At 57.1% G+C, this 24,967-nt stretch overlaps 1 protein-coding gene across 2 annotated transcripts in view; it reads left to right on the forward strand.

Moving 5' to 3' along the window:
• Nucleotides 1-17,872, forward strand: part of AHDC1 (AT-hook DNA binding motif containing 1) — a 66,083-nt gene extending 48,211 nt beyond the window's left edge. Inside the window, exons 4-6 of one of the 2 annotated variants that reach the window (XR_013995758.1) lie at nt 941-1,052; nt 1,189-1,226; nt 17,244-17,872. Coding sequence is in view for 1 of the 2 variants with exons in the window: in XM_081087550.1 (XP_080943676.1) it covers nt 1,693-6,474 (4,782 nt within the window). In the remaining variant the exon portion in view is untranslated. Of the gene's footprint in view, nt 1-940; nt 1,053-1,188; nt 1,227-1,677; nt 6,518-17,243 lie in introns of those variants that run through there. The other variant, XM_081087550.1, reaches the window with a different exon arrangement.
• The last annotated feature ends 7,095 nt before the right edge of the window (nt 17,873-24,967 follow it).

The following is a 24,967-nucleotide window of genomic DNA, read 5'->3' on the forward strand; positions in this document are numbered from 1 at the left end:
GTAAATATTTATGTAGCATCCATAGCCCAGGCCCTAGGGTTGGGATACAGCGGTAATAAACAAGACAGATGCAGTCCCTGCCCGTAAAGAGCCCACACTCCAGGGGGACACACTGCACAGCCAGTTATACAAGTAATTGATTGCAGTCGTGATAAATACTATGAAGGTGAAATAGAGAGGGCTCTGAGAGTGTTTAGCTGGGGCGGGGGGGGGGGGGGGGGTCAGAAAATGTCTCTTTCCACATCCTTGTCTTCCTTCCCTCATCCTCCTTCTTGGGTCACACTTGGGTCTGGGGAGGAATGAGAGAGAGCCCGTGAGGGCTCTTTGTACTTCATGCATCCAGTCAATATTTTCTGAAGCACACTTTGGGCCGTGTGCTGAGCAGGGTGTTGGGAGATACACACAGAAGTGAACAGGACAGAAATCCTTGCCCTCGTGGTGCTTAAAACCTCACAGTGGGTGGTTTCCTCATCTGTAAAAGTGGGGATGATAATCATATTGATTTTAGGTTTGTAGGAAGTTAGATGAGATAATCCATATGAACTGCTTAGGCCAGTGTTTGGCAACAGAGAAAAGTCCCTGAAGTATGAGCTTCTATTGTTGTTGACTCCCTGGTGTGATTGCTAAACCTCTGACCTCAGGCACTTTTCACTTTCTCTTTGCAGCTTTTATCCCAGTAATAATTAAGTCATTTTGATTATCTGATGTTTTGTCTACCCGGTCCTTGTGCAAAGTAGGCACTCCATAAATAATATGAGTGAATGATGTTACTTCATCTCTGAGCCTCCATTTCTTCATCTGCAAAATGGGGTTATTAATAGCCCCTACCTCACAGGACTGGTATGAAGAATTAAATGAAATGATGCTTGGACAGCTTTCAGCCCAGTGCCTGGCATGCAGTAGGTGCTCACTAAACCTGAGCTGCGATGGTCCTTTCCAGGCGCTGTCCACACCCTGAGGCCTGGGCTCAGGCCGAAGTTGTTCCACGGCACCCCCAGCTGACAGCCAGCAACTAGCAGAGCCCCCAAGCACGGGGGCCCTCTCTCTCCCAGGTCAGCCGGGTGTGTGCACTGGAGGGAGCTGTGGGGGGGTATGTGGAGGAGACCGGGCCGGTGGGCAGGTGGGCAGTGATTGGGCTGTGGCCACCAGACCATTCAGATCTCCTATTGCCTGTCTTGTTGCCCACAGATATCTCCAGTGTGACAGCCCAGGCGGCAGAGCCGAGGGTGAGTGGCTGGGGTTCCCCTGGAACCCTGGGAATGGGGACAAGAAGGAGGGAGGCCTTGCGCTTGATAGGACTTCCTGGCCCTCTGGCAGGGGCCTGGCCTCTTCTTCAGTTGGATATGGAGTGGTTGCCCTGCCCTGCTCTTCTTCCCTATCAGAGGCAGGTATCCTGAGCACATAGCCCGGATCTAGAAGGGGGTGAGCTGTTACTAAGAGGAACTGGGGCTTGTGAGGGGTTCATGGTGCATGTGGTGGTTTGGGAAAAGCTGGGGGTCAACAAGCAGATTGACTTGGGGGGGGGACTTAAGAGAGGATGCAGAGGTTCGCTGGGGATATGGGAGCTGATAGGACTGGAGTATTCAGTGAGGGACCCCCTGCCTGTCCTGCCCGGTAGGTCCTGGTCCCGGCTTCTCGCACCCTCATGTCAGCCCCGGCCCCGCCTGGTGGCCCTCGGAGGACAAGGTCAGGATGCGTGTGAAGCCCCAGGGCCTGGTGGTGACTTCCAGTGCCGTGTGCAGCTCTCCTGACTACCTCCGGGAGCCCAAGTACTACCCCAGCGGCCCCCCTACCCCCCGCCCCTTGCTTCCCACCCGGCCTCCCGCCAGCCCACCTGACAAGGCCTTCGCCCACACCTTCTCCGAGAACCCACACCCACCCCCCCGCCGGGACCCTAGCACCCGGCGCCCACCAGTCCTTGCCAAGGGGGACAACCTGCTGCCCCCTCGGGCAGCCCGTCCAGTCTCACAGGCCCACTGCCCCACACCTGCTGGAGACGGCAGCAGCTCCCAACGTCACTGGGACAACGGGCGGGTGAACCTGCGTCCAGTGGTGCAGCTGATTGACATCATGAAGGACCTGACCCGGCTCTCCCAGGACCTGCAGCACAGCGGTGTGCACCTGGACTGCGGTGGGCTCCGGCTTAGCCGCCCGCCCGCCCCACCCCCTGGTGACCTTCAGTACAGCTTCTTCTCCTCCCCCAGTCTGGCCAACAGCATCCGCAGCCCCGAGGAGCGGCCTACCCCCCACGCCAAGTCTGAGCGGCCCAGCCACCCCCTCTATGAGCCTGAGCCTGAGCCGAGAGACAGTCCTCAGCCCAGTCAAGGCCATAGTCCCGGAGCCACGGCCGCGGCCACTGGCCTGCCCCCGGAGCCTGAGCCAGACGGCCCTGATTACTCAGAACTCGCTGATGCCGACATCCTTAATGAGCTGGCCTCCCTTACTTGCCCCGAGGCCCAGCTGCTGGAGGCCCAGGCCCTTGAGCCGCCATCGCCTGAGCCAGAGCCTCAGCTCCTGGACCCCCAGCCCCGCTTCCTGGACCCACAGGCACTAGAACCGCTTGGGGAAGCGTTGGAGCTGCCGCCCTTGCAACCTCTCGCTGATCCTCTGGGGCTGCCAAGCCTGTCTCTGCAGGCCCTGGACACCCTGCCTGACTCCCTGGAGTCACAGCTGCTTGACCCTCAGGGACTTGACCCCCTGCCCAAATTGCTTGACGTCCCCGGCCGTCGTCTGGAGCCCCAGCAGCCCCTAGGGCCCTGCCCACTGGCCGAGCCCTTGCACCTGGACTTATGCTCACCCCATGGTCCCCCTGGGGCTGAGGGACTCCCCAAGTACGCCTTGCGGCGCACTGATAGGCCAAAGATTCTGTGTCGCCGGCGGAAAGCTGGTCGGGGGCGCAAGGCAGACGCCGGACCTGAGGGCCGCCTGCTGCCCCTGCCTATGCCCACAGGGATGGCGGCCGCCCTGGTGGAGCCTCCACCACCACCGCCTCCGCCACCTCCTGCCCTGCCGGGCCCAGGCCCAGAGCTGGAGCCGGACTCTTCCCAGAACCCAATGATTCCTGCCCGCAAAAGCAAGTGCCGGGGCGTACGCCGCATGGTGGTGAAGATGGCCAAGATCCCCGTGTCGCTGGGACGGCGGAACAAGACCACGTACAAGGTGTCCTCCCTGAGCAGCAGCCTGAGCGTGGAGGGCAAAGAGCTGGGCCTGCGTGTGTCGGCCGAGCCCACCCCGCTGCTGAAGATGAAGAACAACGGCCGGAACGTGGTGGTGGTCTTCCCCCCCGGCGAGATGCCCATCATCCTCAAACGTAAGCGTGGCCGCCCTCCTAAGAACCTACTGCTGGGTCCCGGCAAGCCCAAGGAGCCAGCCGTGGTGGCGGCTGAGGCCGCCACTGTGGCAGCAGCCACCATGGCCATGCCGGAGGTGAAGAAACGGCGGCGGCGGAAGCAGAAGCTGGCATCTCCCCAGCCGTCCTACGCCGCCGACGCCAACGACAGCAAGGCCGAGTACTCGGACGTCCTGGCCAAGCTGGCCTTCCTGAACCGCCAGAGCCAGTGTGCCGGGCGCTGCTCACCGCCCCGCTGCTGGACACCCAGTGAGCCCGAGTCGGTGCATCAGGCACCCGACACCCAGAGCATCTCCCACTTCCTGCACCGCGTGCAGGGCTTCCGGCGGCGTGGTGGCAAAGCAGGTGGTTTCGGTGGCCGGGGTGGGAGCCACGCGGCCAAGGCAGCCCGATGCTCCTTCAGTGACTTCTTTGAGGGCATCGGCAAGAAGAAGAAGGTGGTGGCAGTGGCAGCTGCCGGGGTGGGGGGCCCCGGCCTCACCGAGTTGGGCCATCCCCGCAAACGGGGCCGTGGGGAGGTGGATGCCCTCACGGGGAAGCCCAAACGTAAGAGGCGGTCCCGGAAGAATGGGACTCTGTTCCCAGAGCAGGTGCCCAGTGGCCCCGGCTTTGGGGAGGCAGGCGCCGAATGGGCCGGGGACAAGGGTGGTGGCTGGGCCCTTCACCATGGGCACCCAGGTGGGCAAGCTGGCCGGAACTGTGGGTTCCAGGGGACTGAGGCCCGGGCCTTTGCCTCCACTGGGCTAGAGAGTGGGACCTCAGGCCGTGGCAGCTACTACAGCACGGGCACGCCTGCGGGCCAGAATGAGCTCAGCCAGGAGCGCCAGAACCTCTTCACTGGCTATTTTCGCTCCCTGCTCGATTCGGATGACTCCTCCGACCTCTTGGACTTTGCCCTTTCAGCCTCACGCCCTGGCCCCGAGTCCCGGAAGACATCGGGCACCTATGCGGGGCCCCCAACCAGCGCCCTGCCTGCCCAGCGGGGCCTGGCCACATTCCCCAGCCGGGGAGCCAAGGCCAGCCCAGTGGCGGTGGGCAGCAGCGGGCCTGGAGCGGACCCCTCCTTTCAGCCTGTCCTGCCTGCTCGCCAGACCTTCCCACCAGGCCGGGCAGGGAGCTACGGGATAACCCCAGCCACTTCAGATTGCCGGGCAGCGGAGACCTTTCCGAAGCTGGCTCCTCCGCCTTCAGCTGTGGCCCGCTCACCCACCACCCACCCGCCTGCCAACACCTACACCCCCCAGTACGGTGGCTATGGGGCTGGACAGAGTGTATTCGCCCCAGCAAAGCCCTTTACGGGCCAAGACTGTGCTAACAGCAAGGACTGCAGCTTTGCCTATGGCAGCGGCAACAGCCTGCCCGCCTCGCCCAGCAGTGCCCACAGCGCTGGCTATGCCCCACCGCCTACCGGTGGCCCCTGCCTGCCACCAAGCAAGGCCGCCTTCTTCAACAGCTCTGAGGGGGCTGCCTTCTCCGGTTCAGCCCCCACACCCCTGCGCTGTGACAGCCGGGCCAGCACCGTCTCGCCTGGCGGCTACATGGTGCCCAAGGGCACCACAGCCTCTGCTGCCTCCTCCTCCTCCTCCTCCTTCCAGCCCTCACCCGAGAACTGTCGGCAGTTTGTGGGGGCTTCTCAGTGGCCTTTCCGGCAGGGCTATGGAGGCCTGGACTGGGCCTCGGAGGCCTTCAGTCAGCTCTACAATCCCGGTTTCGACTGCCATGTCAGCGAGCCCAACGTGATCCTGGACATCTCCAACTACACGCCACAGAAGGTGAAGCAGCAGACAGCCATGTCCGAGACCTTCTCCGAGTCGTCCTCCGACAGCACCCAGTTCAATCAGCCGGTCGGAGGCGGCTTTAGGCGTGCCAACAGCGAGGCCTCGAGCAGTGAGGGCCAGTCCAGCCTGTCCAGCCTGGAGAAACTCATGATGGACTGGAACGAGGCCTCATCTGCCCCCGGCTACAACTGGAACCAGAGCGTCCTCTTCCAGAGCAGCTCCAAGCCAGGCCGCGGACGGCGGAAGAAGGTCGACCTGTTCGAGGCCTCACATCTGGGCTTCCCATCATCCGCCTCAGCCACTGCCTCAGGCTACCCGTCCAAACGGAGCACAGGGCCCCGGCAGCCACGGGGCGGACGGGGCGGTGGGGCCTGCTCGGCAAAGAAGGAGCGGGGCGGCGCAGCAGCCAAAGCCAAGTTCATCCCCAAGCCACAGCCGGTCAACCCGCTGTTCCAGGACAGCCCCGACCTCGGCCTGGACTACTACAGTGGGGACAGCAGCATGTCACCACTGCCCTCGCAGTCAAGGGCCTTTGGTGTGGGTGAGCGAGACCCCTGTGACTTCATGGGACCTTACTCCATGAACCCGTCCACGCCATCTGATGGCACCTTTGGCCAAGGCTTCCACTGCGACTCGCCCAGCCTGGGTGCCCCCGAGCTGGATGGCAAGCATTTCCCACCACTGGCCCACCCGCCCACGGTGTTTGATGCTGGCCTGCAGAAGGCGTACTCACCCACCTGCTCACCAACACTGGGCTTCAAGGAAGAGCTGCGGCCGCCACCCACAAAGCTGGCTGCCTGTGAGCCCCTCAAGCATGGGCTCCAGGGGGCCAGCCTAGGCCATGCGGCTGCAGCCCAGGCCCACCTGAGCTGCCGGGACCTGCCACTGGGCCAACCCCACTACGACTCCCCCAGCTGCAAGGGCACAGCATATTGGTACCCGCCAGGCTCAGCTGCACGCAGCCCACCCTATGAAGGCAAGGTGGGCACAGGGCTGCTAGCTGACTTCCTGGGCAGGACGGAGGCTGCGTGCCTCAGTGCCCCACACCTGGCTAGCCCACCAGCCACACCCAAGGCCGACAAGGAGCCCCTGGAGATGGGCCGGCCACCTGGTCCACCCCGTGGCCCTGCTGTAGCCGCTGCTGGCTATGGCTGCCCGCTCCTTAGTGACTTGACCCTGTCCCCTGTGCCAAGGGACTCACTGTTGCCCCTGCAGGATACCACCTATAGGTATCCAGGCTTTATGCCACAGGCGCATCCCGGCCTGGGTGGGGGCCCCAAGAGCGGCTTCCTGGGGCCCATGGCGGAACCTCACCCTGAGGACACATTCACCGTCACCTCCCTGTAGTGCCAACTGAAGTGCCGACTGGACCTCGAGGTTTTGTTCCTGGGTGAGTCTGGGGATGTGGGTGCAGTGGGAAGAGGCCTGGGGGTTGGGGGCGGAGATGGGGACGTTAGAGGTTGGCCGAGGAGAAAAGGTATAGTGATGAGCAGGAAGACTTTAAGGACAAGATTGGGGGCCTGAAAACAAGGAGTTGGGATTCAGTAAGGAGTCCAGGGATAGATTTGGGGAACAGTCTTATGGAAATGGGTTGCTTGGGCGCAGAACCCAGCATGGGACTTGGATGTTATTGAAATGGCAGGAGAACCGTACACTGGACAGTCTCATCTAGTTTGGTTCATCAAGATATTTCCTTCATTCATGCTAGGGCCTTGACAGGCACATTTGAGTCCCAGGAAACAGTCACCACTTGACCTCACGTAAGGGAGGGCATTTGAATTGCTCTGTGAAGGGGATTGTGTAATTGTGTGCCAGGGCCCATCCAAGGTACCGACCTGACCTGCTCCTTCGTTTACCTACAAGCTTTACTTAGTCTCAGGCGCAGTCTAGCAAGGGCCAGGTTAAAGGTGCAGCCAGGATGTCGGGTCATGCACTCTCTACGGGCTTCATAGAAGGGCCTGGAGTATCCTTTTCTGGTCACACATGGTCCCCCCAAAGGCTGTTTTTCAAAGTCTTTGGCCTGAGGTAGGCTCTCTGTGGTCAGGCATGTGGGGTGGGGATCCAGAGGGGAGGAGGGGGTGCTGGGATCCTGCTGAGCCTGTGTCAGTGGGTCATCCTCGGGCAGGATGTTTCCTGCCTAGAAAAAGTCAGGCCCTTTCCTGAAGCCAAATGCTTTTCCAAGAGTTCAGTTAAATGTTGATAGATATTCAGATGTCTTTATCAGGCACTGTGACCTCCGTAGTTAGAGTCACAGTTTTATGCTCTCGAGATTTTATGTTTTAGGAAAGGAAAATCAAAGGGGAGAAGGTTGGAGAAATCATTTTCTTGATGAACAGCCTGCTCCAGAAATACAGGCACAACTAGCCCATCAGATCCCACTTTTGAACAACAGACCTGTCACAGGACTGGCTCAGGTGTGGTGGCGGTGGAGTGGGCTGGGGCCCTGTCTGAGCCCCTCTCTCTTCACCTCTGCTGCCACTGCGGCCTCCTGGGAGCGGCTCTTCCTTGAGAAAGAATAGCAGGGCTCCTGGAAAGCCCCGTCCCTGATCTGGGGAGGCCATTCAAGGCCAGGGTGACTCAGGGTCCTGAAGTCATGTCAGTGGAAACTTATTACACCCTCCCTGCCTGACCTCAGCTCCCTTGGTGCCTGAAGGTGGCAAAGGGCAGCATGTGGGAGGCAGGAGGCCTAGAGAAGGACCATTCCCCAATTGGCCATCAACTTGCTATATGCCCTGACCAAGCTTTTATCCCCACCCCGCCCCCACCCCCACCCCACCCCACTCCAGCCTCGGTTTCCCCATCTGTTCAAGGAAATTTACTTTGATACTCTCTTAGGCCCTTGCAACTCTGCATGGCATAGACAATGGATCAAACGTATTTGCAGGGGAGGGCAGCTTATTTTTCCTCCTAATGAAGCCAGGCCGAGATTAAAATGGCCTTCCATTCCCCGTGCGTCTTACTGCAAGCAGTAGAGCCACAGATCTGAAGCAGGGCAGGGGGAAGCTGCTTAGGGTTTAAAATGTCAAACTCTTGATCCTTCTCACTGGAGGGGAGATGTCTCATGGATAATCAGAAATGTGAAATAATCCGAAAACCATTCCTCCCAGGCTCTGGGTGGGAAAATAAATAGGTGTGGGGGCTGGGTGTTTGGGCAGGTCACAGCTCAGTGAGATACATAATGGAGCCACCAGCGAGGCCTGAACACAGGAGGAACTGGGACACCATCCAGCCCCACATGCTGGCCCTGCTCCCTGCTCGGAGCTAGGAGTTGACAGCACTGTCCTCAAACCAATGCATTCAGTTCTTCCAAAGACATCTGTCCAGCACGCACTACGTGCCAGGCATGGGGACACCGCAGTGAATACCACGAATGAGATCTTGGTCCTGGGGTGGGGGTGGGGGCTTCCAGTTTAGAGGGAAAGACAGTAAACAGAATGGCGCAAAGTATTTGGGAAATATCACCGTAGGAAGGACTGCAAAGAGAAGAAAAGCTAGGAGGCCATGAGAAATGCTGACCAGATCCCAAAGCTGATGCTTCAAGGATGGAGTGGGAAGAGCATTCTGGGCAGAGGGGACAGCAGTGGTAAAGCCCTGAGGCAGGAAGGAGCTCAGCTTTGAAGACAGTATCGCTGAGTGAGGGGGGGCGGCAGGCAAAGCCAGCATCACGCGGGGCATCGGAAGGAGTTTGAACTGTCTTCCAAGACAAATAGGGAGCCACTGAGGTGAGCCCTCAGCTGGGACGTGCCAAGGGTCTCGGTGGAGCAGGGCAGATGGTGAAGGAGGGAGCCCAGGCAGGCACTGCAGACGGCTCTGACCAAGGCCATGGTAGAGCTGCCTCCCTTTATCTGAGATGGCACCCCAGTTCCCTCTCCTGAGACAGCCTTCCAGGGCCAGGCACTGACGAAAATCACTGTGGGGACGAAGGTTTGGGGATCCAGGGGATGGAACGGTGAGGAGGAAGAGTTAGCAGAGGGAGTGTCCCTGTCAACAGGACGTAAGCAGAGAGGACAGTGACAGGCTCGTTCGCCAACAGACAGTACTCGGTGTCGGGCACGGAGAAGCAGTCCTTCAGCTGAGCCACATCTTGAGTCCCTCCATGCCCATGCCAGTGCCAGACATGGGGAGACAAAGCAGCCATGACCTCTGTTCTCAGAGTCGGCGTCCACCCCGGGAAGCTAAAACAAGTACACAAAGAAAACACCGGGTGGAAAGTGGCAGGTGCCAAGAGGCAGGGAGCAGCAAAGCTTGTGCTCCAGGAAGGTGGGTGTTGAGGTCAGAAGTCATCCCTCTGCCCCTTTGGTGAGAAAAGGGACACATTTTGTGCTGGGCTCTTGGTGCAGCACGACTTTACTGGCCTTTCTCAGCTGCCTGGGGGGCGAGTCCCCACCCTCAGTCAGGGAGTTGAGGAAAAAAGGTGCAGCGATGAACTTTGCCCAGAGGACCCATAGTTAGTAAGTGATGGAGCCAGCATTTGAACCCAGTTCTGGCATCACCCCCACCCCATATCCCCCCGCCACACTGCTCCCCCTCCGCCCCACACCCCTGACTCCCCACCCACAAAATGACAGATTGGTCGGATGTTCCCTGCAACTGTTCCTGGGCCTGACATTTTAAATGGATGTTGAGGTTCTGCAGAAGAAGCTGCATTTCAGCTCGACCTTGAAGAGTAGGCAAGATTTGGACACTGGAGAATGGGGGAGGGGCAGTCCAGGCAGAGGGAACTGTGGGCCAGGGCAGGTCACATCCCAATGGGAACTAAAAGAGGAGAGCTCAGAGGAGCCAGAGTAGAGAATGTGGGACCAGACTGGTCTGGGAGCTGAGCTAATGGGACAGAATAAAAGGGGTGGGGGTCGCGGGCACCTGGGCCCTTACAGACCTCTTCTCTAGTCTCTTAGGAAAGCAAAGCCAGACAGACTGGCTCCTTGTTGGGCCCTACCATGCCCTGGGACGGGGGGAGGGCAGGAAGGGCCCTCCAAGGTGTTCAGGAATCTCGAGTCCCCCTCTCCTCCCTGCTCCCTCTCAGGCCTGGATCTGAGTCCAAGAGAAATGTCACAGGTCTTCCAAGGTTACACCAGCTGGGGCCTGACCAGAGCAGGAAGCAGTTCCCAAGGCCACCGTCCAGCAGGGTCAGCAGGCATGCCCGGACCGGGGCCAGGCCCGGGCTGCTCTGGGCTTTGTCTCTTCGTGTCTTGAAACCTCAAGAGGTCACTTGATCTTGCCTCTGGCCCTGAGCAAGAAGAGGCCCTCACGTCAGGGGTCAGCCAGCCCTGCCCTGCCTCTTCGGGGCTCCTCTTCCCAATCCCCGAGGCTGGCCTCCCTCCGATCCTAGCTCTCGCCTCTCCCGCAGCCATTTTCAGGCCAGGCCTTCTTGTTCTGAGCCCTCATTTCCTGGAAATCTAATCTCTCCATGAACATGCCCTCTCACGCTCCTTCTCTCCCACATCCCTGTGGCCCTGGAAGAAGGACCCAAGGGAGCAAAAAGCCCTGAAACGGGGGGAAGAGGGAAGGGGGGTGGAAGAGCATGCCTGTGGGCACAGACAGGCCTGTGTGCAGAATCTGATTCCATCTCAAACCAGCCAAGTGACCTGGTGAGTCACGTCACCTTGCTGCATCTCTTATGAGAATTAAATGAGATTACCCGTGAAGCACTTAGCCGAGTCCCTGGCACAGTGAGCACGTAATCGGTGGCTGGTAAATGGGGGGATAAAATCCTCCTCACCACCTGCATGCTGGGGCCTCTGATCCAATCCGTGTGAGTCACACACCCCTGACCTTCTCCTGCTTGCTCAGGACTCTGCAGCCAGGCCTCCTTCACCTGCTCAACCGGATTCCCCCCTGGGAAGGACCTGGTATCTATCTCGTGCGAATGTGGGGCTTTTGGTGGGAGATAAAATGCTACCTAGGTCTTTGCCTTAGCAACTAAGTTCTCCCTGGGGAGCCAGAGAGACAAGGTAAGTCACAGGCCCCGCCCCAAGGGACCCGAAGCCAACTGCATATCAGGACCCAGGTCAGCTGGAAGGCCTGCCCACACACGCGTCCACACCAGTCCTCTCTCTCGGCGCAGATCCTCTGAGAAAGATTTCCTGTGGCTTTGTAACAGGTCGTGGTTTTTCCCCTGGCAGATTTGCCACCTTTGTCACCATAACTTCTGCTGCCGTAGTGCCCTCTGTTTATGCTGGAGGGCAGAAGGAAGTAGATTAATTCTGTATTCCACGCACATGAGCCAGCCACCTTTCTGGGCCACGCATTGCAGCTAGTGCTGAAGGTACCGCTGAACAAGACAGTGTCCTGCCCTCATGGAGTTTGCAGCCTATAAATAGGTGTTTATGAAAAGCCTCCATGTGGGTATCACTCTCCAGGGAAGGGGATGAAAACAGTCCCACCAGGGATGCCAGGGACCACTTGGGAACCACGAGCAGGGTGTGGGCAGTGCCGGCTTCCTGGAGGCAGAAAACGGGTCTTGAACACATTTGAGACTTCAGAAGCTGTAACGCCAGCTCAGCCGCCTGGGGCAGAGCACCCAGCACCTTCCAGGTCTCCTGCCCCGACGTCTGTGCCCCCTGCCTAGTCCATTCCCTCCATTGCTGACACCAGAGCGCTTTGTTCGCCAGTGCATGGTGTCTGGAGCCCCCCAAATATTTACTGAATGATTTGATTTAAGACATATTTGCTCCTATGACTTCATTGCTTAACACCTTCAAAAACTGTTTTTTCTTTTTATTGATTTTAGAGGAAGGTGGGGGGCGGGGAGAGAAACATGGTCAGTTCCTCCCTCACGTGCCGACAGGGGATCAAACCCACCACATTTGGGTGCGTGGAACGATTCTCCAACCAACTGAGCCACACAGGCCAGAGCGCCTCCTCCCCTCTGCAACCTCCTTCCCTGCAAAATAAAGCCCAGCTTCCTAGCTTGGTATTCCGGGTATTCGAGGCTTCTTTTTTGACCTGACCCCGACCTCCTCCTCACTCACGCTCCCTTTCCAGCTTTGGACTGGAATCAGGAGTGGGGGGCGGGGCGCTTTCCCCAGCGTGCCCTGTGCCTTTGCTCTGGCTGTTCTCTGGCCTGGCCTGCCCTTTCCTACCCACCATCCATCTCCCACCTGTCAGTTCCTATCTTTCACTCAGACATCACCTCCTCCAAGAAGCGTTCCAGGATCCTTCCCAGGCCCAATTAATCTCCAAACCTTCATGCATCCATGACAGCCCTTCCTGGGAATGTCCTCCCCACGCCATCAGCTTCTTTCGGCCAGTTACTCATGTCAGTGCACTGTTCCCATCTCCCTCCCCAGTATCTCATCATGCCTGAGACATTTCAGGGTCAGGGTTTGGGTTTTTTTTCCCCTTGAGTCAAAGAACAGTATGTAGACTAGGGAGAATTGTGAGAGGAAAGGGTAAGTGTTGGGGAATGGGTAGAAGATGATTTCTCTCAGCTTTTGTTCTCAGATACGCTCCTAACAGTGGGGCAGGGCTAACTGGGCTTTTGGGGATCTCCAAGTACAACCCTCCTGGTTTACAGAAAGAGAGAGAGGGAGGGGGACTTGCCCAAAGACACACAGCCACCCAGGCAAGGAGGCACCACATGGCAGAGTCAGGAAGGGCCCTTGGGGATCGCACAGTTCCACTTTCTTGCCCTTTCTGTAGCCTCCATCCACTTCAGCTGCATCCCAACACGTACCCACTGGTATCCCCTGTCTTTACACAGGCACCTAGCAGGAGACGAGAGAGGGTGAGGGTAAGCCTCCCCCCAGCACCTGTAAGAAGTGTGAGACTCCCGAGAGGTGGGAGAGGGACACAGGCCACACAGCTCGGTGGGCGGCCAGGGTTGTGAACCTGTTTGGCGCTATAGCATCCCTGTATGCCCAGCAGTGAGGAAGTGGGAGACCCCTAAGGAGGGAACGAGGGGGAAGGCTGGAGTTGAGGAAGCCCCTCTCTGGTGGACACAGATGGTTTATTTATTTCTGTTTAGTTGATCATCACCTGAGGATATTTCTTCCATTGATATTTAGAGAGACTGGGAAGGAGGGAGGGAGGGAGGGAGAGAGTGAGTGAGGAAGAAAAACATCAATGTGAGAGAGACACATTGATTGGTTGCCTCCCACATACACCTCAACTGGGGCCAGCGATCAAACCTGCAGTCCAGGTACCTTTGACCAGGAATTGAACCCATGACCCTTCTGTGCATGGGATGTTGCTCTAACCATTGAGAACACTAGCCAGGACTGGACTCTATGATTTTTTTAAAAACTTCCCTGGAGTGGGGAGGGGAGCTCCTCCCCACAGCCCGCCCATCCCAATGGGAAGCCCCACCCTCCTGGAATCTCTCAGGTGTGACCTGTGCCCCAGGGGCGTCAGTGTCCTCTCCACATTTGAGGGGCTTGCTGGCCTGACTTTGCCTGAAAGCATCCGAAGGGGTGGATTAGCCTTTGGGCAGCTGTGGTTGCCTCTGGCCGCTTGTCTCTGGAGCCCTTTCTCAGCGCCTGGAGCTCTCTCCCGTCACCTGTCCAATCCCCTTATTTTACAGAGCGACCGAAGGCCAGAGAGGGAAAGGACTTTTCCCAGGCCACACAGCAAGTCAGTTCAGTTCCATGTACTCTCTTGGCCTTCCGCTCCGCTGCCTTGTTTGATGTGAGGCCCCCTTCTGAAGGGCAGTGCCTAGAAGGTGGGGGTTAGACCTTAGCTGTGGCCTGCAGCTAGTGGGTGTGAATATATGTCTGCTGGTTGCTTAAATGAACACGGAATGTGTGCTCCCTTTTAAAAAAAATTTTTTTTTTTATTTATTTCAGAGAGGAAGGGAGAGGGAGAGAGAGATGGAAACATCAATGATGAGAGAGCATCGTTGACCGGCTGCCTCCTGCATGCCCCACACTGGGGACCGAGCCCACAACCCGGGCATGTGCCCTAACCGGGAATCAAACTGTGACCTCCTGGTTCGGAGGTCGATGCTCAACCACTGAGCCACGCTGGCCGGGCGGATTGTGTGCTCCTTTAGTGGGGAGAGCAGCTCTCTGCAGACAACCTGATTTGTCCTTTGAGTCCCTGCCCAGCTATCCCTCAGTGCCCCCCAGTGCCAGCCCCCACTGACAGGCAGAGTCTCTGTAGTCCTTCATCACGGAGGCACTAAAAGGTTAAGAAGTCTCATGAACAATGGCTGGTGCCCTGGGGCGCTAGGCACAGGCTGGTGTTGGGGATACAGAGGTCCACACAGGTCTCTGCCCTGGAGGAGCAGGGAAGGGAATGACAAGTGCACTGGTAGCTATGGTAACAGGGTGGTCTGAGGCAGCATCCAGGAGGTGTGCCGACCTGAGCTGGACCTTGACATGCTGATCAGACTTAGACCCGTCTTCGCTATCTTCGCCGTCGTTCAGTCAGCACACACTCCTGACCCCAGCGTGTACTGTGCTCCGCAGGGAGGAGAAGAGCCACCGTGCCTCCTGCCGAGGCTGGGCCCCCCAGGGCTTCCCTCGGCACAGCCCTCCTCGCCCCGAGTTGTCATTTCCTGGTTTGGGGTCTGCCTTTCTTCCTTCTCTGCTCTGTGAGCCCCTCAAGGGCAGGGGCTAGCAATTTTGTTCGCTGCTTTGTCTCCCGTGCCCAGCCCTGGGCCACCTGGCATGTGCGCCTTGGTTCCATTTTGTGGAAAATTGAACCTCGTGAGGTCAGGGTTCTGTATAGCCACAGCCTTCTCCATCCTCCCCTGCTCAGGAGCCTCTGGATTCGATTCTCTCCCCATCCCCCACCGTCCCCCAGATTCCGGCCAAGTCATGAAAGCTGGGGAGGGCGGTGGGAGGAGGAAGGTGAGACAGGATGGCTTAGCAGAGGGTGAGAAAGCCTCCCTGCTGCCTGGCCACCGGCACCATGGGAATGGTTCTGGCAGGAGCTGCCTGCTGGGCTGAGATCACCATGGAGACCGGGCTTGGAGAGGGTCACTGGCAGTGGCTAAGGGCTGGCGGGGGTGGGGGTGACAGGGATTTGTGAGGAGGCTCCCAGCCTGCCCTGGGGCCCTTCAGGGGAGCAGGAGAGGCTGGGGTTTGGTAGGATTCACTTGCTAAGTGGTTTGGAGGAGCCCATTCTAAGTGTCCCCCTCCCTGTCCCCCCAACACATTATACCCATCACCCCAACAGGAGGTTCCCGAGCTCAGCAGCTGTTTTTAAACTGCATAGAACTGTCCTGCAGATCGGTGCCTCCAGCCCTTCAGCTGCACCTTTCCCCCACATCTAACAGTCCTGCCTAATGGACACCCTGCTTATCTCCGCAGCTGCTCCTGTTTATCACCCCACCTGTGGCGAACTGGCATCCATCCCACCCCACCCCTTGCCCCAAGAGTTGCTTTTCCACCAATCCCCCCAGTCGCAATATAGCTGTCACCCTACCTGGCGTACCTCTTACCCCTGCGGCTAATGTTCCATCCTCCTCCCCCCCCCCCCCACCCGCAGGAGACCTGACAGCTTAACAAAGATGCAGCTCCCACCCTCCCCCTCACATCTCTGTTTGCCACCTGGGCTGAGGCACCCCGATGGGGTGCTGCTCCCACCACCTTCCGGGAACCCACCTGGGTCCTCTGGCCTTGGGGGAGTACTGGCAAGTCCAACCTCAGGACAGAAGTCTTCCCCGGGGCTGACTGCCCAGCAGACAACAGCCGAGGCTGAGCAGAATTTAAATGGGGCCTGTTGGGAAGGGAAGCCAAGAAGAGGATAAGGGAGGAGAGGCTTTCTGTGGCTGCCGGTTCCTGCAGGGTGGGGGATGGTGGGCTGGCTTGCTGAGGAGCCGGAGAAGGTGTTTTTAACACCCTCACCTGCCCCTGAATTCTGGTGGGACGGTCACTCACCAAGTGTGGGAGATGTGAATTTCAGGGCTCTGAGAGGACAGAACTCTGAAAGGGTCAGGCTAATGACTGGGGGTCTTGCGAATGACTGAGCCCATCCCTGCCCCTCTGGGCACCTTCCTGCTCATCCCAGCAAAGCTGGGGTCTGGGTAGGGAGTCAATACCCTGGGGCCCTTCTAGGGAAGGGGGTACTCCAGCCCTCCAGTGTCTGGTGGTTGTAGGGACTGGGGACTTGGGAGTTCCTGAGCTTCAGGAAGGCAGGAGGTGCAGCCAAACGCAGATGGTATTGTGTTGGGCAATTTCTTTATTCCTTTATTCAGACAGACTTCCTCCTCACCTCACCTCTCTAAGGAACAGAATGGCATCGGTGGGGGCTGGGAAGAGGGTTCGATTTAGAAGAAATTAAAGCGGCAGTTCACACCTGTGCTGTGCTAAGGCCCCATCTTCTCCATTGTGTCATTTCTCAGAACAGCCTCGGTTGGAGGAATTACTAAACTCATTGTTGCATGAGGAAACCCAGCCTTGGAGAGCCTAGCTGGCCCAGGCCCCAGGAAAAGAATAGCAACTAGTAATTAGTGTCATTTATTATGCATTTATGTACCAGGCTTAACCTGCCTTGAACCACTAACTCCTCCCAACAAACCTATGGAATAGTTCTGTTGTCCCCTTTTTACAGATGAGTAAACTGAGGCTCACAGAAGATTCACCAACTTGCCCGAGGTCATAGAGCTATCAGTGGTGGTGCTAGCATTTGAACTTAGCTGTGTCTGGTTCTAGAGTTCAAGTTCTCTCTCTCTCTCTCTCTTTAATATATTTGTATTCATTTCAGAGAAGGAGGGAGAGGGAGAGAGAGATAGAAACATCAATGATGAGAGAGAATTATTGATTGGGGGCGTGCAGGACGCCCCACATTGGGGATCGAGCCTGCAACCCGGGCATGTGCCCTGACTGGGAATTGAACCATGACCTCCTGGTTCATAAGTTGATGCTCAACCTCTGAGCCATGCCAACCATGCTAGAGGTCAAGTTTTGGAACTCCAACCACTCACCCAGCACATCCTTTACCTCTCAATGGCCTTGGACCACACATGATTTTACAGATGGAGAAATTGAGCTCAGAGAAAGCCAGGAGCAGCCCAGTTTCATGGGGAACTGTTTGGAGAAGGAACAATGGGGTTAGCTTCTCTCAGAATCCTGGTAGGAACTGGGTGGGGTCCCACACTTAGGCTCCCTGTTCTCAGAGCTCAGTGTCTGCCTGCTGCTGACTTCTGTCTCTTCTCTTGTGTTTCTTTGCAGCTTTCAGAAAATCAACGCCAAGACCCCTCCCAGCGTCCACATCGTCCTCTGGCAGGAGCGCTTGCCCCTCTGCCTCCCGCCCCACCCCACCTGCACCCCCCTGCAGCCCCATCTCCTCCAACCTCCCCCCCCCCGCCCCCGCCCATCTCCTCCACGCAGAAGCCCAAGGTGAGCCCTTTCTGCACAAAACCAGCAATTGTAAATACTTTTTAAAAATGTACAAAACTTAAAAAACAAAACACAGTTTTAGAAAAAGACAAAAAAAAAAAAGAGAGAGAGAGAGCGAGAGAGCGAGCGCGTGCAAGAGGTTGCAAGCGGGGCCTCGAGGTGTCCAGAGCCCCTGCAAGTATGCACTGAGAAATTTATCTACAGGTCGTTTGACAAAAATGAACAATATCCTATTTATTGTATATACTGTTTTATTATAAATCGTGGATTGTATATTGCATTCTGTAAACCTGCTGTGGTCCCGTGGTGTGCAAATTCGCATGGTGGGGGGGAGGGGAAAGAACCTCTTGCGGGGGCTTTTTTTTTTTTTCTTTCTTATTTTTCACTCTTTTGGGTTTTCTCTTCTGTTGTTGTTGTTGTTTTCTGTTGGCAGGACACACCCAAAGATCCAAGTTTGTATTAAAAAGAAATGAAAAAAAAGCAAAAAAAAACAACACACACACCTTGTGTCTTGTGAAAGGGGCGGGCGGGTGAGTGAGGGTGGGATGGAAGGGGCAGGCCTGGGTTTTGTCACCAGCCACTGGGTCCCCAGAGAAGTTGAAATACTGCCCTGTGGTCCCTCCCTTTTGCCTGAGATCTGAGTCACCTTCACATCTGGGCCCACTACCCCAATTCCTCCCCGGGCCCTGCGTCTCCCTGCCTCGGGCTCCCCATTCTGCCCCCTAGCACTTCTGGCCCCCGGTCTGTTCACTCTGTCCCGGGCGGGCGCAGGGATTCTGCCTCTCAGCTCCTTGCTTTGCCCTCGGTCTTGGTCTCCCCTCACTCTAAGACCCTCTTCTGGCCCACGTCCCAGCTCTCCTTTCTCTGGGCCCTTTTTATGTCCCCGGGTCTCCCCTGCCCCTGGACCACCGTCCTTTTCAAAGTGCAGGGATGCCTGCCTCTAGGACCCTGTTCCCCCGAGTCCTAGGTTCCTCTGAGTCGAGTTTCTGGTCTCCCCTCCTTCTGGACCCCCCGCATGTACTCTCGGCCCAGGTCCTGTGTTTCCCCAGCCTCTGGGCCACACGTTCTGTTCTGGTTCAGGGACACACTTGTCTGAGTCACTCATTCCGTCCTAAGTCCAAGAACCCTGTGAGATGCCCCCTGTCCCCACAAGGACTGGAGTGCCCCCCCCTTTTGTCTCCCCTTTGCCCCAGGCCCGGGGTCTGCTCTGTCTCCAGGCCCTCGTTTTGCTCCAATCCACCTCCATCTGCCCCTGCGAACTGCAGGTGTGACTAAGCCAGTCACACGCTTTCTTTCTCTGCTTTCTCTTTTCCATCCTGAGCCCCAAATGCTGGGTCTGGGTTTCCTCGCAGCTTTCGGAACCTTTGGAAATGCAAAGACGGCTCTTCCTCCTGTGCCTGCTTCTGGTGGAGCTGGAAGAGCTGAGCTGTGTCCCACTCCCCTGACCTTGGGGGGCTCTTGGCTGCTTGACTAAACAAGGCCCAGTTGGGCTGCCTGGTCTTTAGCAAGCAGCCTTTCCTATCGGTGCGTTGTATGTTCAAGCTCTGTCCAGTGTGGCTTCTCCGTGTCCCTCCTGCGGAAGCTCAGGGAGACGCCAAGGGCCGGCTCCCCGTGGCCTCCCTCCCTGACCCAACCAGCAAGGTCCAGGCTGGGAGAGTCAAAGGCCTGGGGCCCTTTCTGCACAAAACCAGCAACTGCAAATACTTTTTAAAAATGTACAAAATTTAAAAACGAACACAGACCCCCACCTTGTGGGCACCCCTGTCTGAAAGAGAAGGCCGGAGGTTCAGATCGGGGCAGGAAACAACTGCAGCGTCTGTGCTGGATGGGACGGCGCATCCACCCACCAAGGCCCGTCCACGAATCCCCAAGTCCTCACCCTCCCGCATGGTGAGAGCAAAGGCACCAACACTGTGCTCAAGCCGACAACCAGAGAGATGCTGGAAGTGGGGGCAGGGAGCAGTAAGACCCCAGGAGGGTCGGGGAGAGCGGCTTTGTTCCTGGAAGCGGAAAGAGCATGTGCAAAGGCCTGGAGGTGTGAGAGGGTGGCAGGGGGCGGAAGTCACACACAGTTAGGTCTGTGTGGAGCAGACACTGTGTGGGGAGGGGAGAGAGCTTTGGCAAGACCACTCGGGCAGGGTGGAGGCTGGTTGGAGGGGGTGGGTGGCGTTGCAGGAACCAGTGGGGGAGGCCGGAGAAGCTTGTTTTCAGCCCCAGGAATCGCCTGCAGGGAAAAAATGTGCTGCGGTTGCTGAGGAAGCAGAAGAGACTTGGAGAGGCAGTCCAGGTGGGGCAGGCTGGGCAGAGGCAGTGCCCAGCGGGGGACTGAGGGCTCCACTTGTGATTGGTCTAGAGATGGGGAGGAAGACCAGTGAAGAGTATCTACCACAGAATAAGAGTGGGGATAGGGAGGGGGCGACCCAAGGAGGAAATGGGAATTCAGGGAGGTGATTATAGCCCAGCAAGGGGGCTTATTAATTTGAGAGCTTAACTTGAGAGGATTAACTACAAAGAGAGGGGTGTCCTGGCCAGTGTGCACAGTGGTTAGAGCACCAGCCCGCACACCGAAGGGCCTGGGTTGCAGGTTTGATCCCCACCTCCAGTCGGGGTGCGTTTGGGAGGCAACCAATTGATGTGTCTCACATCGATGTTTCTCTCCCCCTTCCTCCCACTCTCTAAAAACATCAATGGAAAAAATAGCCTCGGGTGAGGATTCTTTAAAAAAAAGAGGGGCAACAGGAGAGGGGTGGGAACTCAGAGAAGAGCTTACAGCTTTCGGGATGGGAGGCAGGCTTGGTAAGGAAAACGGGGGTTCCCTGAAAGGAGGGGTCAGCGAGAGAACGGGGGAGAGCAGGGTTCTATAGCTTAGTAAGGGGTAAGGAGAGCCAAGATGTATTTTGCAGAACAGGCTCCAGAGGCCAAGGGCCCAGCCTTTGGGATTTAAGGTTCTCTGTGCCCTTGGGCCCTGGGGCCTTGGGCAAAGGACAACAGAGACCCTGCCCAGGTGGGTGGGGAAGGATGAGTAGCACCCTATTTGTTGATTTTATTTTTTATCCTCACACGAGAATATGTTTTTATTGATTTGAGGGAGAGAGAGAGAGAGAGAGAGAGAGAGAGAGAGAAACGTCAGTGTGAGAGAGAAACATCTCTATTGCCTCCCATACTCACTGCAACTGGGGAGCGAACCCACAGCCTGGGTATGCACCCTGACTGGAAATCGAACCAGCAGCCTTTTGGTGGACAGGGCTATGCTCTAGCCAACTCAGACAACCGGCCAGGGCACGGCACCCTGTTTGATCTGTTCTTCCCACAGTCCCGCACCTGGTCCCAGAATATATCAAGGCCACATAGTCCCTAGGTATTTGGATTTTACCACCATTTATTAAATACTTCCTGGAGGTGCTTATTCCTCAGAACAATCGGTGAAGTAGAGAAAGATACCGCACCTACAAATGAAAAGACAGCTTCAGAGACTTGGAGTAAGTGACTTGTCCAAGATTACATGGGAAGTGGCAGAAGTAGGCTGGCCTGGCATCTGACTCTGAGCCCTTGCCTTTTCATAACAGTTTGGGGGGGGGGGGGGAACCTGCTCATAAAATTCATCCAAAAAAATGATTTGTTCTATAATAAAATTTTAAATGATACAAATAAAAATCGGAAATAATTATACAATTATAACACTATGATCCAGATACTGTTCTAAACATTTAACATATGTGTGTGTGTGTGTGTATAGATATATATATATATGAACTCATTCCTTCTCCACAACAATTCTATGAGGCTTTTTATTGTAACGATTATTATCACCGTTTTACAGATAGAGAGGTAATTTACAAAGACCACTCAGTAAATAGTGACACCAGGGTTCAAACGCTAGATTGTGGAAGTCTGCTCACCGCACTGTTAAAATCTACTTCACCACATTCCTGGTAATAAACCCAGTGTCAACATTTCTGAGTCCATTCATCTAGATCAGTGGTTCCCAATCTAGGGATTCTGAGATTATTGAGCTGGGTGGGCCTGGGCATTGGAATTTTTTAAAGCTCCCCAAGTGGGCCCTAGCCAGTATGGCGCAGTGGATAGAGCATCGAACTGTGGACCAAAGGGTCCCCGGGTTCAATTCAGTCAGGGCACATGCCCGGGGTTGCAGGCTCCTCCCTGGCCCAGGCCCTGGTCAGAGCACGTTCAGGAGGCAACCAATCGATGTTTTCTCTCACATCGATATTTCTCTCTAAAAATCAATGGGAAAATATCCTTGAGTGAGGATTAAAAAATATAAATAAAAGCTCCCCAGGTAGTTCTGTGCAACCAAAGGTGAGAACCTCTAATCTAGGTGTTGTGCTGTTTGCATACAAGCAAGCACCTGTGGGCGCACACCTATATTTTTTTAAAAATATATTTTATTGATTTTTTACAAGAGAGGAAGGGAGAGGGATAGAGAGTTAGAAACATCGATCAGCTGCCTCCTGCACACTCCCTACTGGGTATGTGCCTGCAACCAAGGTACATGCCCCTGGCTGGAATCAAACTTGGGACCCTAGAGTCCGCAGGCTGACGCTCTGTCCACTGAGCCAAACCAGTCAGGGTGTGCACACCTATATTTAAGGTGTCCTAGGTGTGTATCCGATGCCTTCTTGTGTGTACACTATGGGATGCATTCATGTTTTTCACTGAGTGGCTGTAAACTACTATGGATTCTCTGAATAGACTGTTAGACACTATAAACACATTTCTTTAACAAATAATGTATTTAACAAATAGTTTTTAAGCACCTACAAGATTCCAGGTATGTCCCAGGCACTTGAGGATACAACAGTGAACAAAAGAGACCGGGCCCATGCCTTTGAGTGTAGCCTGGTGGAATTGACCAGTTTGGTCCTCTGTCTTTCCCTGTGGGTGGCAGAGGTTGGAACTCCTCGGAGATTGCTGAGGGGTGAATGGGAGAGCTTAGGAAGGTAGGACTTGTGGTGCAGCTGTGTGCGTGGTGATCCTCTGGCCGTACTTGCAGAGGTGTTTGAGACAGGGAGACCCAGGGCGTGTTTCTGCGTGTGAACGAGTATGGTTGACTGGCATGTGTGCATGATCTGGGCCTGAGAAAATATGGGCAACTGTGGTGGGGGTGGGGAGAGGGAGTAAGGGAGGGCTGTGTGCAAGGTAGTCACTAGCCCAGAACAGCACACAGATGGTGGTGCGCGGGCACACACACACACACACACACACACACACCACCAGCTGCTGCAAGGAGGAGGTGGGTTCCAGTCCCAGGGCCAGGAGAACTCTGCTTTGGGTCTGTGGAGGAGGAGGCATGGCCAGGGCTGGAAACTCTAGAGTGGGAGGAAGGGAGGGAAAGAGACAGGAGGCCAGGGACCCACATCTTGACCTCTGGCCTGTTTCCGCAGGTCTGACTTGGTGCTCTGGGTCTGTGAGCCTGGGTCGCCCTCTGTCTAACGTCCCTCTCTGTGTCTCTGTTCTGGGCCTTGGACTATAAGGCTGATCGCATGACTCCGGGCCACCCGTCTCCAGCCTACTTGGCTCTGTCTTCCCCTCCACGTCGCTCTGTCTGTCTCCAGGCCTCCTCTGTATCCTTGTCCTTTCTTGTCCTTGCCAGGTGGGGGGAGGGCCCAGTGCTCAGCGAGCAGGTGTCGGCTTGCTTGGGCAGCAGGGAGGGAAGCGGAGGAGGGCACAGAGCCAGCAGCCCCTGGACACAACCACACCCCAGGACACGCTCAGGGCACTCGCCGGAGCACAGTGACGTGGAGAGTCGGGTTCTCAGGGGTTCACAGGGAATGCACAGACAGATACACACTGCAACATGCAGCTGTGCCCAGAAACGCACAAGGGTGCGAGGGTCACAAGACGATACCCAGGGATCTCGCGCACACACACCAAGAAATACTCATCCAGGTAAGGCACCCCTGGGCACACATCCAGAGGAAACCCAGGGCCACGGGCCTGCAAACGGAAGCGCACACCTTTATACGGCACAAAGGTTAGCAAAGACAATCGCACTCAGCTACGCCAGGGCAATCATACTCAACCGCATACAATCAGGAATGAAGAGGCAAAAACATGAGCACAGACGGGCACAATAGGCACACGGAGGAACACAGCCGGGCATGGGGCATGGGCCGAACCCTTCAGGGCGCGCCACCCCCGCTCCCCGCCCCTAGAGGCTCGCTCCGGAGCACCTGGGAACACGCCCATCGGCCGCGGGGGCGGGCACAGCGTGGCCCGGGCACACCTGGAGCCCCCAGCTCGCCCGCGGGTTCCCCGAGTGTGCGTGCCCGCTGGTGCGTGTCGCCACCTGTGGGAGGAGAGGTGCGCACTGCGCCTGGGGCGGCCCGGATGCGAGGCGCGGGGGAGCGGTTGCCATGGCGAGTGGAGCGCGGCCGCATACTAATGGGGCGGCCAGGGGTGCTGCCTCCCTGCCGCCTGACTGCCTCCTCCTACTGCTTCCTCCCGCGCCTCCGAAGTCACCCCGGCCCGCTGCTGGTCCCCGCGCCCCACTCCAAGGGCCTGAGCCCGATGCGGGGCGTGGGAGCAGTCGGGAGGCCCTTGGCTGCAGGACCCTGTCTCCCCCGCTCCCCACAGAGAAGGCCAAGCCAGGCGGGGCTGAGGGCCTGGGGCGCTGCAGGGGCTACCTTGCCTGGACGCGGGCATCAGGCGGGCACCGCAGGGCACGCAGCTGGGAGCGCAGGTGCTGCTTTGAAAATGGGGGTGGCTATCCTGGGAGGGGAATCAAGGGGAAACTTAACCCTCCTCGTCCCTGGGCTAGGCTGGGGTGGGGCAGGGGACTTGACCAATCACTAACACAACCTCATGCCTCTCTTTCCAGCTGCTTCTAGCATCGCTCCAGTTCTGCCTTGACCTACGGAGTGGGGGGGAGGGAGTGGGGGGGCGCTCAGCTACCATCCCTCCAGTTCTGTTCTAGTATGATTGGTGAAGTGGTGGTGAGGAGAGTGCACTGAGGCCTGCGGGGAGGGGGCCAGTAGCGGGAAGGGTTAACACCCCCCCATACCTTGATCCCAATCCCAGAGCCCCGTTTTCACCGCAGCCGTGACCCCTCCTACCCGCTCAGCCCCACTGTTTTAATTGGCATGGAGGGGTATAGCGGTACCCTGAGGTGGGGGGAGCCAGCAGAGGGTTTGCAGGTACAGGCAGTGGGAGGGGGGCCTAATGGGGGGGAGCCAGGCGGTTGCCTAGCAACCCCACAGCTGTCTGTTGACCTAGAAGAAGCTGCGCAGTCTTGACACAGCTGGTGTTTACATGTAACTGAGGCTCTGGCTTAGCGCTTGCTCGCAGGAACGCTGAGGCAGGGCCCTGGTGGCAACCTGGCCCCGGACCCAGCTGTGGCGGGCTCTGTGCCTGCCTGCCCTCTGCTTCAGCTCCCACCTCAAGTCCAACCAGAGAGAGTGGGAGGACAGGTCCCAGAGCCAGAGACTTCGGCGCTGGGGAAAGTTGACTCACACACACAGAGACACAACCTGAAGCCTTCAGCACAGAAATGGTGGGAGACCAAGCAAGGGCTGGGGGAGAGGGACGCCCAGTTTGTG

This window comes from Myotis nattereri (genome assembly GCF_964212035.1).
Source record: "Myotis nattereri genome assembly, chromosome: 3".
Classification (NCBI taxonomy): domain Eukaryota; kingdom Metazoa; phylum Chordata; class Mammalia; order Chiroptera; family Vespertilionidae; genus Myotis; species Myotis nattereri.